A 14,653-nucleotide genomic window follows, 5' to 3' on the forward strand; every position below is an offset into this window, starting at 1 on the left:
AGACGCTAAAAAAATCTTAAGTGTTAGACAAGCAAGAGGTTTTCAAAGGATGTATTGATATGGGTCACAGTTGTGGTTGATGGCTGAGAGCCAGTGGGATGCGGGCGGTGCTGATGTGAGCATCGTTGCCTGCATGGGATGATGGGAGCATCTCTGGTGCTGATGCGAGCATGCTCTAACAGTCTGCATCTTGCAGAGAGTAGTTGTTTTCGGTCTCTTGCTGTACATATTTAAGGCGTGTCTCTTTGAAGACATAAATAAGTGTGATATTGTTGCGTACCAGCCTGAATGTGACGTCATCACATATGGTCATAATGATGTCTCAGATGACGAATGACTGGTTGTTTTACTCAAGAGAGAGGGAGAGAAAGAAGCGGGGAGGCTCACCCATCCCCCATGATGCAGCTGTCTTATTGTAAATGCACTGATGGATTCTTTTGAAATCTCCCAGAGCGCAGAATGTTTATTTGGATTCAGGCCTTAGACAAGTAGCAACGATCTGTAGCTCTACAAATGTTATTGTGTAGTAGACTAATGCATTTAAATATGGGTAACATGGTTGGTTTTTGTGGTCGCATGATATAGTTATTTTTTTCTAGGCAAGTTGTGTGTCATATAATGATTGAAATATATGTGTTTTATATTAGTATTAGGCATGGACCGGTATATGATTCTGATGGTATGATAACATTGGATAAAAATATCATGGTTTCACGGTATTGTGATTACTGGTCTAAAATATATTCTTTGTAATTGTCTGGGTAAAAAAAACAAAAACATTTTTCCCCTTTGAACATAATATATTTTATTTTAAGAAACATTTTTACTATTTTGGAGCAGTAAACATGTCAGGCTAAATAATGGAAAGAAATCACTGACTTCGGCTCATTTGTTTCAAAAACACTAATTTCTTTACATTTTAGAACTGCATCTTTGGATATCTTTTCTGCTGGAGATAGTGTTGTCCTAAAAACAAAACAATTAAATTTTGGCATTGGCCAGTAAATGATTATGACCTTGGATGAAAATATCATATTTTGACTTTATTGCAGTATTGCGGTATTAAAATAAGTTCTTTTTAAATGTCTGAGTTAAAAAAAACAGCAGCTTTTGTCCCATTGAACATGATATATTTTATTTTGAAAAACATTTAAAATGGATGTTTGGATATCTTATCTTTTTAAACAGAAAATTTTAGGTTTTATAATCAGGACTTGAAATCAGTTATGTGACTAACTCAGATATGTTGGAATTATATTAGATATAAAAACTGTATAAAATCCAATAACACCAATTGTAACAATATCACAGTCTATATATCATTAAAACAATAACCCACACAATACTGCAATTGGTTGACAAAGTTAACTGTATACATTTTAAATGTATTATTTACGATTTTGGAAAAAAAAATCTGATATTGATTGTGTATTGGAACTAAAATGCAAGCTTGTGAAAAATCTAATTTTTCAATGATTCACTGGCAGCTCTATTATTAATACACTACAGCCTATTGATGATTTCTGAGAAGGATTGAAAACTTGAAGGAGCTGAGGCTATTTTCTTTTTTATTTATTTATACATTCATTAATTTTCCTATAGCTTACTCCCTGTATTTATCAGGCGTTGCCACAGCAGAATGAACCGCAACTTATCCAGCATATGTTTTATGTAGCGGATGCCCTTTCAGCCACAACCCAGTACTGGGAAACATCCGTACACTCTTGCATTCACACACATTTGTACTTATTCAATTCACCTATACCACATTTGTTGGAACTCTGGGGGAAAACTGGAGCACCCGGTGGAAACCCATGTGAACACGGAGAGAGCATGTAGACTCCACACAGAAAGGCCAACTGGCCCAGCCGAGGCTCGAACCAGCAACCTTCTTGCTGTGAGATGACAGTGCTAAGAACTGAGCCACTGTGCTACCCCCTTTTTATTTATTTATTTATTTAGTTTTTTATTTTTAGCTAGAATATGTATACTCCAATATTCAGAGGAGGACCCAGAGGGGTGCCACCCTAATATTTGATTTGCTACTGGCAGTTGCTGATGGTAATTAACATCTTTTTGAAAGACGTTTATTTTGCCTGAAGCGCACGGAATTTGTAAATCAAGGATGACATGAAGACAAGGGAATTTGATTGCAAGATGAAAGAATAATAAAACATCATTTTTAAAGTAAGCTTTATAGTTTATCATCACGTTTGTTTGCTGACTAGCTAACAATGCTCCAATATCAGTTGATCAAATTATTTAGGTCGATTTCTTGTAATAAGTGTATTGTGTTGCCCATCAAATTGTATAAATTAAAAGTTATGGATCTGTTAACTGCATCAAGAATATGATTTTTACAAAACAATTTCAAACAGTTTGTTAAGAACATATTTTTTAGGCTAAAAGGCAAGCAGATGAACCCACACCACAATATGCAACAAGCTAAATCACACCTTAAGCAAATTAGCAATGCAAAAAGTTAATTTCAGGCATGCAGCTACAACACATTAGAGATTAACGCAGTACTGTAAACCATATTGATAATTTTGATCACACAGGTATAAGTGGATATTGTATTAAGCTTATTCTGTAATAATGAAGGGCGCTCGTTTTTGCAATTGTTTTAGAACTTCTGATTCAGTTGTCTATGAGAGAAATTCATTCATTAATTCGTTTTCCTTTTGGCGTAATACCTGATTATCAGGGGTCTCCACAGTGGAATGAACCACTAACTTATCCAGCATATGGTTTACACAGCGGATGCCCTTCCAACCGCAACCATACTGTAAGTCAATGGGGTCCAAAACAAGCTTCATAAACCACAAATTAAGCATGAAATTTCATAAGATGAAAAGTCTTCTGAAGTGATACTCACTTTGTATGATTAATCAGATCAAACTTTAAACCTTTATTCAATCTCAAATCTAATTTGAAATTTAGAAGATGTGAACAAAAATTTAAAAAAATATTAAATAACACCAATGCGGATTGGTTCTCATGTATCAGATGCTCAAATATAATTTCACTGGAATACTACTTGAGTTGTATGTATGTATTAATGCCATGCCTATTTTTTATTTTTATTTTAATTAGAAATTTTTTGACTTTTCTTTCATAATATGTACAAAAACATTTGATGCCACCTTCGAGACCTTGCATATTTGCATGAACAAAGATAGCCGCAGTGTAAGTTTGTTACAACATGAGGATGAGAAAGTTATGACATAATATAGATTTTTAGATTAGCAGTTCCGTCCCTTTAGTACAGTTCACTCTAGTGTATCTATGGCTCATTCTGATGTAGCAGACAGAATGCGTATTGTAATGATCTTAACCATGGTGATGTCATGTCTAAATATTTTATTTGGCAGTCTGCAGTCAGCATGAGATTTTCCTATCATTTCTCAAAGGTCACTAAATCCAGGAAGCCATATTCACAATTTCCTCGGGTTTCCTCGGGCTCACAGCCCTGAGAACACGCAGGTCTTTGTGTGTGCCCATGTTCTTGGGATAAAACTCACATTGATGCTGGGAATGGCCTGTTCTTTCGCTAGTATTACGGAATTCTGGCCTCAGGCTGGTTCTTATGGAACAGCATTTTTGCAGAATCACCAGAGCTTTATAACAGAATGTGAATTAGCATTTTTACATGAGGCTGTAGAAAACATATACTCTCGATATGTTTGCGAAAATACACATTTTGTGAAGAGGTTGTGCCACTCTTTTTATTATTTCATTTCTATCAGTGACATTGATTTCTTATGTTATATTGTGTTATTCTTACACAGAAAGCTGCAGGTTTTCTGTCAGTCCGTTAAGGCTGAAAAAAGATAAACTTAAGCTGCTCATTTCTCATGGTTGCATTTTTTTTAGAAGAATCTACAGATAGGTACTTCATAAAGCCATGGCATTCCAGTTTTACATAAATTCATATATATATATATATATATATATATATATATATATATATATATATATATATATATATATATATATATATATATATATATATATATACAGGGGTGTGAAAAGTGTTTACTGATTTTTTTTTTTTTTTTGCATCACAATTTAATGTGTCAGATCATCATAATTTTAAGGTCATGTCATAGCATCTCATGTCACGTATTTTGTTGAGGACTAAGCCTCTCCAAAGTCTTAATTTTTTTCAAACAAATTTAAATATTAGTCAAACACAAGAAACAAACACATCATGTTGTTAGTTTAGCATTGTCTTTGCAAAATTGTTGAAATTCAGCTACATAGTAGGTTTTTGAGCATGAACCGTCTTTTTAAGGTCATGCCACAGCATTCAGTTCAGGACTTTGACATGGCCACTCCAAAGTCGTCGTCTTATTTTTTTTTTTTATAAATTTAAATATTAGTCAAAGATGAGGAAATACACATCATGCCATTTTAAATAAGGTTTTTATTGTTAAGAATACAAGACTACATAGCTGTGGAAAAAGTGTTTGACTTAATATAACCAGTTGGGCGACCCTTAGCAGCAACAATTGCAATGAAGATTTTTTAATAACTTGCAATGAGTCTATTACAGCACTGTGGAGGACTTTTGGCCTAGTCATCTTTGCAGATTTGTTGTAATTCAGTCACATTGTTTTTAAGCATGAATTTTCTTTATAATGTCATGCCACAGCATCTCAATTGGATTCAGTTCACGGCTTTCACGAGGCCACTCTAAAGCCTTCATTTTGTTTTTCTTGTTTTAAAGTGTATTGCTGGTGTTCTTTGAATCATTGTCTTACTGCAGAACCCAGGTTAGCTTCAGGTCACTAACAGATGGCTGGTCATTCTCCTTCAATATATTTTGTTACAAAGCAGAATTCATGGGTCCATTTATCAGAACAAGTGTTCCAGGTCCTGAAGTAGCAAAACAGCCCCAGACCATTTCACTACCACCACCACATTTTGCTGTTGGTATAAAAAGACTAGTAAAAACACATGCCATTTTGAAATGAAGTTTTTTTTATTGTTAATGGATAAACTAAATACAAGACTACAATACGATACAATACGAGACTTAATAACCAGTTGTGCGACCTTTAGCAGCAACAATTGCAATCAAGTTTTTTTTAATAACTTGCTATGAGTCTATAGCAGGTCGGACACCGGAAGCGACACTCAGCGCCACGACATGTCACGCACATGACAATTAAAAGTATCGCACACCAGACGCGCACATCTGCATGCTATTTTAAACGGAACTATTCAAAAATTAACAGTGTCCTGAGTCGTGACTGGGCGCTGCGGACAGCCGCCGACAGCCACCGACTTGCGCCGCCGGTATGTGTACCCTGATAGAAACCTATGTTTAGAATTCTGAAATGTGTGCTTCTGGTGTGCAACCAGCTTATTACAGCGCTGTGGAGGACTTTTGGCCTAGTCATCTTTGCAGATTTGTTGTAATTCAGCTACATTGTAGGGTTTTTTTTTTTACACATGAACCGCCTTTTTAAGATCATGCCACAGCATCTCTGTTGGATTCAGGTCAGAACTTTGACTAGGCCACTCCAAACACTTCTTTTTTTCTTCAGCCATTTAGAAGTGCACTTGTTGGTGGGCTTTGGATTATTGTCCTGCTGCAGAAACCAAGTTCACTTCAGCTTAAAGTTACGAAAAGACATTCTCCTTCAGATTATTTTGGTACACAGCAGAATTCATGGTTCCATTTATAACAGCAATTGAAGCAGCAAATCAGCCCTAGACCATCTCTCTACCACCATCACAATTTGCTGTTGGTATGATGTTCTTTTTCTTATATGCAGTGTTACTTTTACACCACACATAATGGGACACACACCTTCCAAAAAGTTCAGCTTTTGTTTTGTAGATCCACAGAGTATTTTCCAAAAAGTTTTTGGGATCATCACTGTGTTTTCTGGCAAATCTGAGATGCGCCTTTATGTCCTTTATACCTAGCAGTGATTTTCGTCTTGGAACCGTTATTGCCCAGTCTCTTTCTTATGGTGGAGTCACGAACCCTCACCTTAACTGAGGCAAATGAGGGCTGCAGTTGTTTGGATGTTGTTGAGGGCTCTTTTGTAACCTCCGAATGAGTTGTTGCAGTCCAGAAGTTTTAGAAATGTCTTCATAAAATTTTCCAGACTGCAAGAGTTTTTGATTTTCTTTCGATCTCAGCATGATGTCTAGCTTTTGAGGATCTTTTGGTCTACTTTGTTTTGTCAGGCAGGTGCTATTTATAATTGTGAACCGGTTTAGCAGTAATTAGGCCTGGGTGTAGCTAGGGAAAGGGAACTCAAGTGTGCTAAACCAGTTATGTTTCTACAGGGGCAAACACTTTTTCCACATGTAGTTTTGGATTTTGTTTTCCCTTAAAAGTAAAAGCCTTCATTTAAAAACTGAAATTTAAATTTTTTGTTGATCTGAAGAATTAGTGACAAACATAGAAAAAAAAGAAATCAGTAAGGAGGCAAACACTTTTTACACGCAAGTGTTTGTGTTCTACTGGTTGATAAATCCCTCAGATGGAATAGATTTTAAACATCTTGGACCCTGTGATAGTTATTTAACACTTGTTGAGCTGTCTATCAGTATGGAAACAACATATTTTGAGTTCTATTATGGAAGCAAACGTTTCTTTAATTAATAATATTTTATTTTGAAACTGACTTTGATAGGGTTCCGCTGTGGCGGACAACTTATGGTCAGATGCTGGATTCATTCTGTGTGGGAACTCTCACAGTGCATTATGGGTATTTTATATCTCTTGAGTGTACATCAGTTGTACACTGCTTATTGCTGTGCATTGTGGGATTGATTAAGAGCATTTCAAAAACTCCACTATGGTTTTGGACACCACTAGAAATAGCTGATCTCTCAAATAGTGCACAAGGTTATAGGGGGTGATTTCAGATACGTACCTAGTGTGAGTACACCCTAAATCCTGTTCTTAAATTGCTTTTTTAGAGCAACATCATAAAGTTTAACAGGTGAGGCAAAAACATAATAGGAAATTCTGTCTCACTGAGTAATAGTATCTTGCATTGACATATATACTCTAATTTACAAGGAATTTTGACCAGGAATTTATTTGTGTCAGCTGTGCACCGTAGACAAGCAGGTATTCAGCGTTGTCACATTAAATGTAAAAACACATAGCTGCCTTTATGTGCAGTCAGTCAGAGGAATGTACAAAGTACTTCAGTAGTGCTTTTGAGTTCAAAGACGAACACATTCAGAAAAATATTTATGAATTCTCATCTGTTTGCAACAGATTTCTTTATGTAGATAAAAGTGAGCATTCCTACCAATCAATGAATTTATTTAATTAGAAGATCTAATTTCTCTGATCTCTCTTTACTGTTTCTCCAAACTGTTACTCTGAAAAAACTGATGTCTGAAAAATTGTTGCAAAATATGTGTTGAGTTTTAAACAACCAAATTAAATTTAGTAATGTTCAACTTAATTTGTTTGTTTAAATTCAACCCAAATAAATTGTTTACAACCACTTAAGTAAAAAAAAAAGTGTAAATCAAAGGAATCATCTTTGAATATTTTTTTTGAATCAGTGTATATACATTACACGATAAACTGAAAACTTGTATGAATGCAGAATTCTAAAATCAACAGAGGCACAGGGAAGATACAAATGAAATAAGGTGAAATCAAATAAATACACAAGTACAATCACATAGGGTTGGTCTAAGTTCTTCAAGCAGTCTGTGTTGTACTCATAAGCAAGAAAGTGTATTTATAGTATTTATAATTCACAACACGTCCAGGTATTTACCTTGAAAAATGTATTTAAAAATGTTTAAGATTTTTTTTAAATTAGCTTTTGTGCTATGTTACAGCACAATACATTTTTAAACTTCTCAACAGTCCAACATAGATGCCTTCATCATGTGGACATTCTATGTTGTAACTATGTTATCTTTTTGTTGTTGTTGTTGTTGAGATAAACAGATATGTGAATGACTTGGTTCTTTATTCAAATAGCATACGAGTGATTGCCAACATGTGCACTGCATTACTAGGAGGTAAATAAGGTCTGTATAGTGGTAAATTGAATGACATCCATAGGGGGAACCCACTGCTTTAAAGTTTTATGTTGTTTTTTATTCTCATTTCTGTCCACTGATTAGCTCTCTAGCAAGCAACGGTTGTTCTACATGTGTGTGTTTTGCAGAATGAAGTCATTAAATAAAGCTTCTGTTCTTGCTCATGTGACACTAGAGGGTTTGGCTGTTCTCAGAACAGCTGAGGATACAGACAAACAGCTCTCTCTGCTGACTAGAGCATCAGCCATTCGGAGGAGCGTCTCCCAGACTCAGTTGTCAATGTATATCCCTCTGGGATCAGGGAACCAATCAGATGCATTGAACAATCCCTAGCATGGTTTACAGCTTTGGCAGAAGTAGGACGGACGTCATTTTTTTGGTCTTCAGTATGAAATAGAGCAGTTTGGGCTTTAAACATGAACCAGGAGTTGGATTTTATGTTTATTAAAGTAAGTACTGGATTTTATTTGCTTGTTGGAATCATAAGGTATTTTAGTATCAACTGTAGTATTGGTTACTAAAATATTGGTTGTCTAACTTGTTTGTTGTAGCAGTTTGAGCTTTGTTATGTTGTTGCAAAAAACCTGCATGAAAGATAAGCTACCTTCAGACACAAATCAAGCAATTTCTTTCATTGCTTCGGCATTTGGTGTAGTTTGATATAGCTGTTCAGACTTCGGTTGTTCACAGCTTAGTAAATAAATTGTATGTTGCTTTTAAGGGTGAATATTTACTCACCGTTTACTCACACTTGACGGCCAAACCTTTATGTGTTTTTTTTTTCTGTTGAACACAATAGAAGATATTTTGAAGAAAGCTGAAAACCTGTAACTTTTGACTTCCTCAGTAGGAAGAACAAATACTGTGGAAGTCAATGGTTTTAGATGTTCAACTTTGTTCAAAAAATAATTTTTTGTGTTCAACAGAAGAAATAAATTGAAGCCAATTCGGAACAAGTAAAGAGTGAGTAAATGTTAACAGAATTATCAGTTTTGGGTGAACTATCCATTTAATATGCCTTTATTTTTTCCTACACGTAAAAATTTTTGTAATGATTGGTTTGCAATGAATTTAATTCAAATAAACAACAAAATTTAAAAGCAACTACATTTAACCCATCCCACCACCCCACGAATAAAACCTTAGGCCCGAATCGCACCAAACACATTTTTTATGGTGTTTAAATTGTTGTCTATTAGCAGTGAGGATTTTACGTGCTGTGTATGCGCAATTGGCATTTCACTGCCTGCATTTTACCACCTGCTGTGCCATGCATTTTTGCAAAAGCGTTTTGAATACCTGCAATTAAAAAATAGTCAACTGTGGATAAAAAAGTGCATGACTTTATGCACTAAAGCACCAAGACAATTGATTCAGTAGCAGCATAAAAAGCGTAACAAACTGTTCTTTTCTAAAGTAAGCCAACTGTCAGTACAGTGCGCCTCATGTTTTCAGGTATGAAAAGAGCATTAAATTTGATAAAACGATTCAAAATAAAATGAATAATTGTAATTGAAAGTTTCATAAAACAAAACAATATATGGGCATATATATCTATGTACATATAATTTATAACATATAATATATGGGCTTATTGTCATAGAATTGGATTTGGTCGGAAGGTTATAGGCTCAAGTCCCGGCTCTGGCAGCAGTGGTTGCCCACTGCTCCAGTTGTGTGTTCACAATGTGTGTGTGTGTGTGTGTGTGTGTGCACTTGAATGGGTTAAATGCAGAGCGCAAATTCCGAGTATGGGTCATTATCCTTAGCCACATGTCACGACTTTAACTTTATTTATAATATACACTGTAAAAAAAAAGTTGGGTTCCACACAATAGATTTGTGTTAGGACAATGTGAAGGAAATAAGTTAGCTCATTAGTTTTTACAAATTTAAGTAGATTGAACATAAAACACTGAAGTTGTCCCAAAAAACCCTCAAAAATTGTGTTGTTTTAGCTCATTTTAAATACGTACCTGTAGTTTGAGCAAACCGCAAACATCATTACACGTGTAAGTCATGTTAGATAGCTATAGAGATCACATAATCTAACAATTTAAAGCTTAACTTTTCTAGTTATGTGTGTATGTGTATTTTATATAGTTTTTATTTAAAATATTCCTGCACAATATGCGATGATTGTTGCGAAGTGATTATTTTGAGACAGCAGTATTTCACTGCCCATGATGTCCATCATGCGCAAATGCTCAATTCTTGATGGTGCACTGTTGTGGTTTCCAGCTCTTTTCACAGTTCAGCAAATTTGTCCAGCTACAATGCCTGTTCTCCAACTTATATGACCTTATAGATCATTGATCACTCTTTCCTGAAATACAACCCATAAGAGTGTTTTCTAGTACTTCTACCGTACGCAAGACATAATTCATTGGCCCTTTCATCTACGTAATAATTTGAGATTTGCGAAGCTCGATTGGCAGAGCATTGCATCATAGTAGTGCTGCAATCTTGGGTTCAGTCACAGAGGATACAATGTACAATGTGTACCTTGTATAGACTGTCAGCTGAGATTCAGGGCCCCTATCAAATGTAGGGGTAAATTTTGTGAATTGGAAATGGCAAAAAATTGCTGTTTAGAGACATGTAAATAGTCTCCAGCGACCATGTGTAATTATGTGACAGAACTTGCAACATGACACTATAATTATACTGAACTCTTGTTTCTTTGTCCTGTATATCTATCAGAGATGTCAAAAACATGATTAAAAAAATCCATTCAGTTACATATTTTTGAAAGTCCCCAAATTATGTATATATTCAAAGGTGATTTGAGATGAACGGTATAACTTTCCTACTGTAAAATTTTGTGTTGCACACAATCAATTTGTGTTGGGACAACTTGAAGGAATTAAGTTAATGTATTAGTTTTTTACTAATTTAAGTGGATTGAACATAAAACAATTACCTCAAGAGTTGTGTTGTTTCAGCATATATTAAATATATAGTTCAAACAAAGAGCAAATATAATTTTATGAGTGGGTCAAACACTTTATAAATCAACTAATAAATATTGAATAATGCAACGGTTCCTAATTAGAACAGTGCTCTGCTTAGTGAATAATTAGAAATGGGATCTTATATAAGGCCATTTTATTGTGTGTGTATATGAATATTGCATTTCCATTAAATGTGACTGAATTAAATCTTTCATTATTGCATTTGAATGAGATCATTTAAATGGGATTCTCATAATATTCGGTTCACCATTAACCGAAAGGGTGTGTTTTTAACCGATAAATAGTATCAGCTATCAGTTGGCTGCATAAATGTGCAACACATATTTGTTAACTCACAGGATGGTAACACGTGCAACCACAGGTGCCTACAGATGTATTTTGCCAAAGAAGCAAAATGAAAGAAGGCTATTGCTGGTCACAGTTTGACACAAATGAGTTGATGCCAAACCATCGCTGATGCTGGTTGCCTCTATCCTAGATCCACGTCATAAACACTTCTGTTTATTTGCACAATTGGAGAAAGAAGCCGCAAAACAATACTTTCTAATATGTACTCTGCTTTGGAAACAAGCCGGCCACAATTCGGACGATATGGATTTTCTCTCCATCAGAGTGCACAGGCACAGCTCACAAACACAACAAATAGGCTATAGTTGTGATGATTTAGTGTACAACTAGCAAACCAACCTTTTTCCATTTGGAAAGTTACAGTTATTAATGGTTCTTATAAAATTTTCATATTTAAACATTTAAAATATGTATGCAAATTAATGCAATATCATATGTAAACAACAAAATTATTATATGCTACAGTAGCCTATACTTTACAAAAAGGTCAGCATATGCGCCTTGTCCGTGTCTTTCATCACATGCAGTGCACGCATAATCTGCGAGTGAGATGGGGAAAATGAAAGCACAGAAGCTCTGAGGTGAAAATCAGATGCTCAAGACATTTTTAAAATAGCTTTAAAATAGCGACTTCTATAAAAAAAATGTTGACAGAGGTTTGGGATATAGGAATTCCAGCGGAGCATTAATTAAATGCATATTTTCCATGAAGCGTTTGATTGAGGTAGCTTGCTATTTTTTTTTGACGGAAAAAAAGAACGACATATGATAAAAAAAAAACAGCCCATGCCGGTTCTTAAAAATAATCCAGTCATTGTTTTCATTTTAATCTAAATTTATCATTTAAATGAAAAAATATCTAGGGCAGGACTAGTTATTTTATTATTTATATTTAGTTTATTCTTTTTTCTATGCTGTTGAAAACACTGCATGCACTGCATCAGTATTTTAAAACTCAATATTTAATGTGTCAGACACAAAATAGACACGTCAATTATTATTTATCAATTAAATAATAATTGAATATTAATCTGGTGAGTTAACGGTTAATATTCAGTTAACGAGCGGCAGTTGTTGGTTGGCAAACTTAACCGAAATGAGCATCCCTAGTTTGCACTGTTCTTTGCCCCATAGACTCCAGGGTAACCTGGCATTGGAATGTTTGGAGGAACTGTAAACAAGTGCAGCATAGTTATTATTTTTTTTGTAAAAACAGATTTAGTGGGATTTCAGGCATTTTTGGCAAGTGTATTTGAGAGCTGGTCAGTAGTAGCAGTGAGGCGGGTGAAGGGAGTCTCTGGGAAAATGCAGGCAGCAGATTTTCACATGAGCGTTTGTCATGTGATGATCTGTTCTGCTCTCTCTCTCTCTCTCTCTCTCTCACACTTTCCTCTTGTTTTCTCCTTTAAACTGCGAGGTCAAAGCACAGGGCGTCATGTAACACTTAAAGAGATACTTCAAATATAAAGATCAGAATATTCAAGCTTCTTTTTTCTCTCATATAAAGCAAATGAACTGAACTGACAAACAAATTCATGATATTTTTAAGACAGATTAATTGGATTATGTTCAGTCAAAATGTTTGAAAATGAATCGATTTGTGTTGGGACAACATGAAGGAATTGTGTGAAACCCAGCATTTTTTAAAGTGAAGGTCGTTGGTTCGAATCCCAGCTAGGCCAATGGTCATTTCAGTGTGGAGTTCGCATGTTCTCCCCGTGTTCGTGTGGGTTTCCTCCGGGTGCTCCGGTTTTTCCCACAGTCCAAAGACATGCGCCGTTGGCCGTAGTGAATGAATTTGTGTGTGTGTGTCTGTCTGTGTGTGTGTGTGTGTGTGTGTGTGTGTGAGTGAGGATGTATGGGTGCTTTTTCCAGTGATGGGTTGCGGCTGAAAGGGCATCCTCCACATAAAAAAAATATTTTAGTGTGTGAATTATACATTGATTATCTGGGGGGTCAAATTTTTTGGTAATGTTAGTTTGTGTACATCAGTCATTTATGTATTTATTTTAATTACATCTAATTTATTAATAAAATATACTTAAGTTTTCAGTGTTTTGAGGGATATTTAGTGAATTCTGACCTACATAGCACCTAATTTGACTTTACTTTCAGGCTATATGTAGAAACAAACACCTATTTTATGAGAAAACAGTCTCGTGAACACTTACTATGTCTATCAGTGCTCTAAATCTACAGTTTCAAACTGTTTAATGATTTTTCTTTCTCGCATAGACTGATTAGCGTGATTATGCATTCACAGCATGAACCGTAATTATAGGGGGGTCAAATATAAATGTATATTATCTATTATTTTAATTATTAACATTATTATTTAAAATACAGATCAGAGCAAAATATTTCTCAGTAATAATGAGCTGACCCCCCATACATCTTGATTTCATGTCCTTCAGGGGGGATCCCCTACCAAACCCCCCTGTAATTCGCACCCTGCTGTAATTAACGGTTCATTGTAAAAAGCAATTAGTTAACTTCACTTTAATAAGTAAGTAAATTGGTTGTTTTTGAAGAAATTTGTTGACTTTAAAAAAGTGTGTAAATATGTTGCCTTGTTATTAAGTAAATAAATTATGAGCATGATTACAGTTGAAGTCAGAATTATTAGCCCCCAGTTTTTTTTTTCTCCCAATTTCTGTTTAATGGAGAGCAGATTTTTTTCAACACATTTCTAAACATAATAGTTTTAATTACTCATTTTTAATAACTGATTCATTTTATCTTTGCCATGATGACAGTACATAATATTTTTCAAAACACTTCTATACAGTTTAAAGTGACATGCAAAGGCTTATAATATAATATATAATAATTCTGACTTCAACTGTATGTCAATTATTAAGTCAACTTAACAGTTTTAACACCTATATCTTAATTCTTTTCTTTGTAATATAATTTATTATTATTTTCATTTATTTATTATTTATTTTTATTCTGTATTATTATTATTATTATTATTATTATTATTATTATTATTATTAACATGTTATCTAATGTATATATGTATGTTTTTGTGTATATATGTGATATTTTACCTTATTTTTTATAAACCTATTTAGTGTATAATTATGTTTTCCTGATAATTTCTTGCTTGGTGAATTGTATCAGTGTGTACAACCAACAAACTAACCTTTTTTCCATTTGGAAAATTGCTGTTATTAATACTTATTAAAAAATATCCATTTTTAAAATAGCCTACAGAATCTACAAATCAAACAAATCCAAATATTTTCTTGATTTTTACATTATGATATCTCCGCACCAAACTG

At 34.5% G+C, this 14,653-nt stretch overlaps 1 protein-coding gene across 1 annotated transcript in view; it reads left to right on the plus strand.

The window, feature by feature from the left end:
- The first annotated feature begins 8,310 nt into the window (after positions 1-8,310).
- Positions 8,311-14,653, plus strand: part of myo5aa (myosin VAa) — a 160,270-nt gene continuing 153,927 nt past the window's right edge. The window contains exon 1 of the mRNA XM_056478058.1: positions 8,311-8,492. Within this exon, the coding sequence (XP_056334033.1) occupies positions 8,460-8,492 (33 nt within the window). The 5' untranslated portion in view covers positions 8,311-8,459. The remainder of the gene's footprint in view (positions 8,493-14,653) is intronic.

This window comes from Danio aesculapii, chromosome 18 (assembly GCF_903798145.1).
Source record: "Danio aesculapii chromosome 18, fDanAes4.1, whole genome shotgun sequence".
NCBI classification, from domain to species: domain Eukaryota; kingdom Metazoa; phylum Chordata; class Actinopteri; order Cypriniformes; family Danionidae; genus Danio; species Danio aesculapii.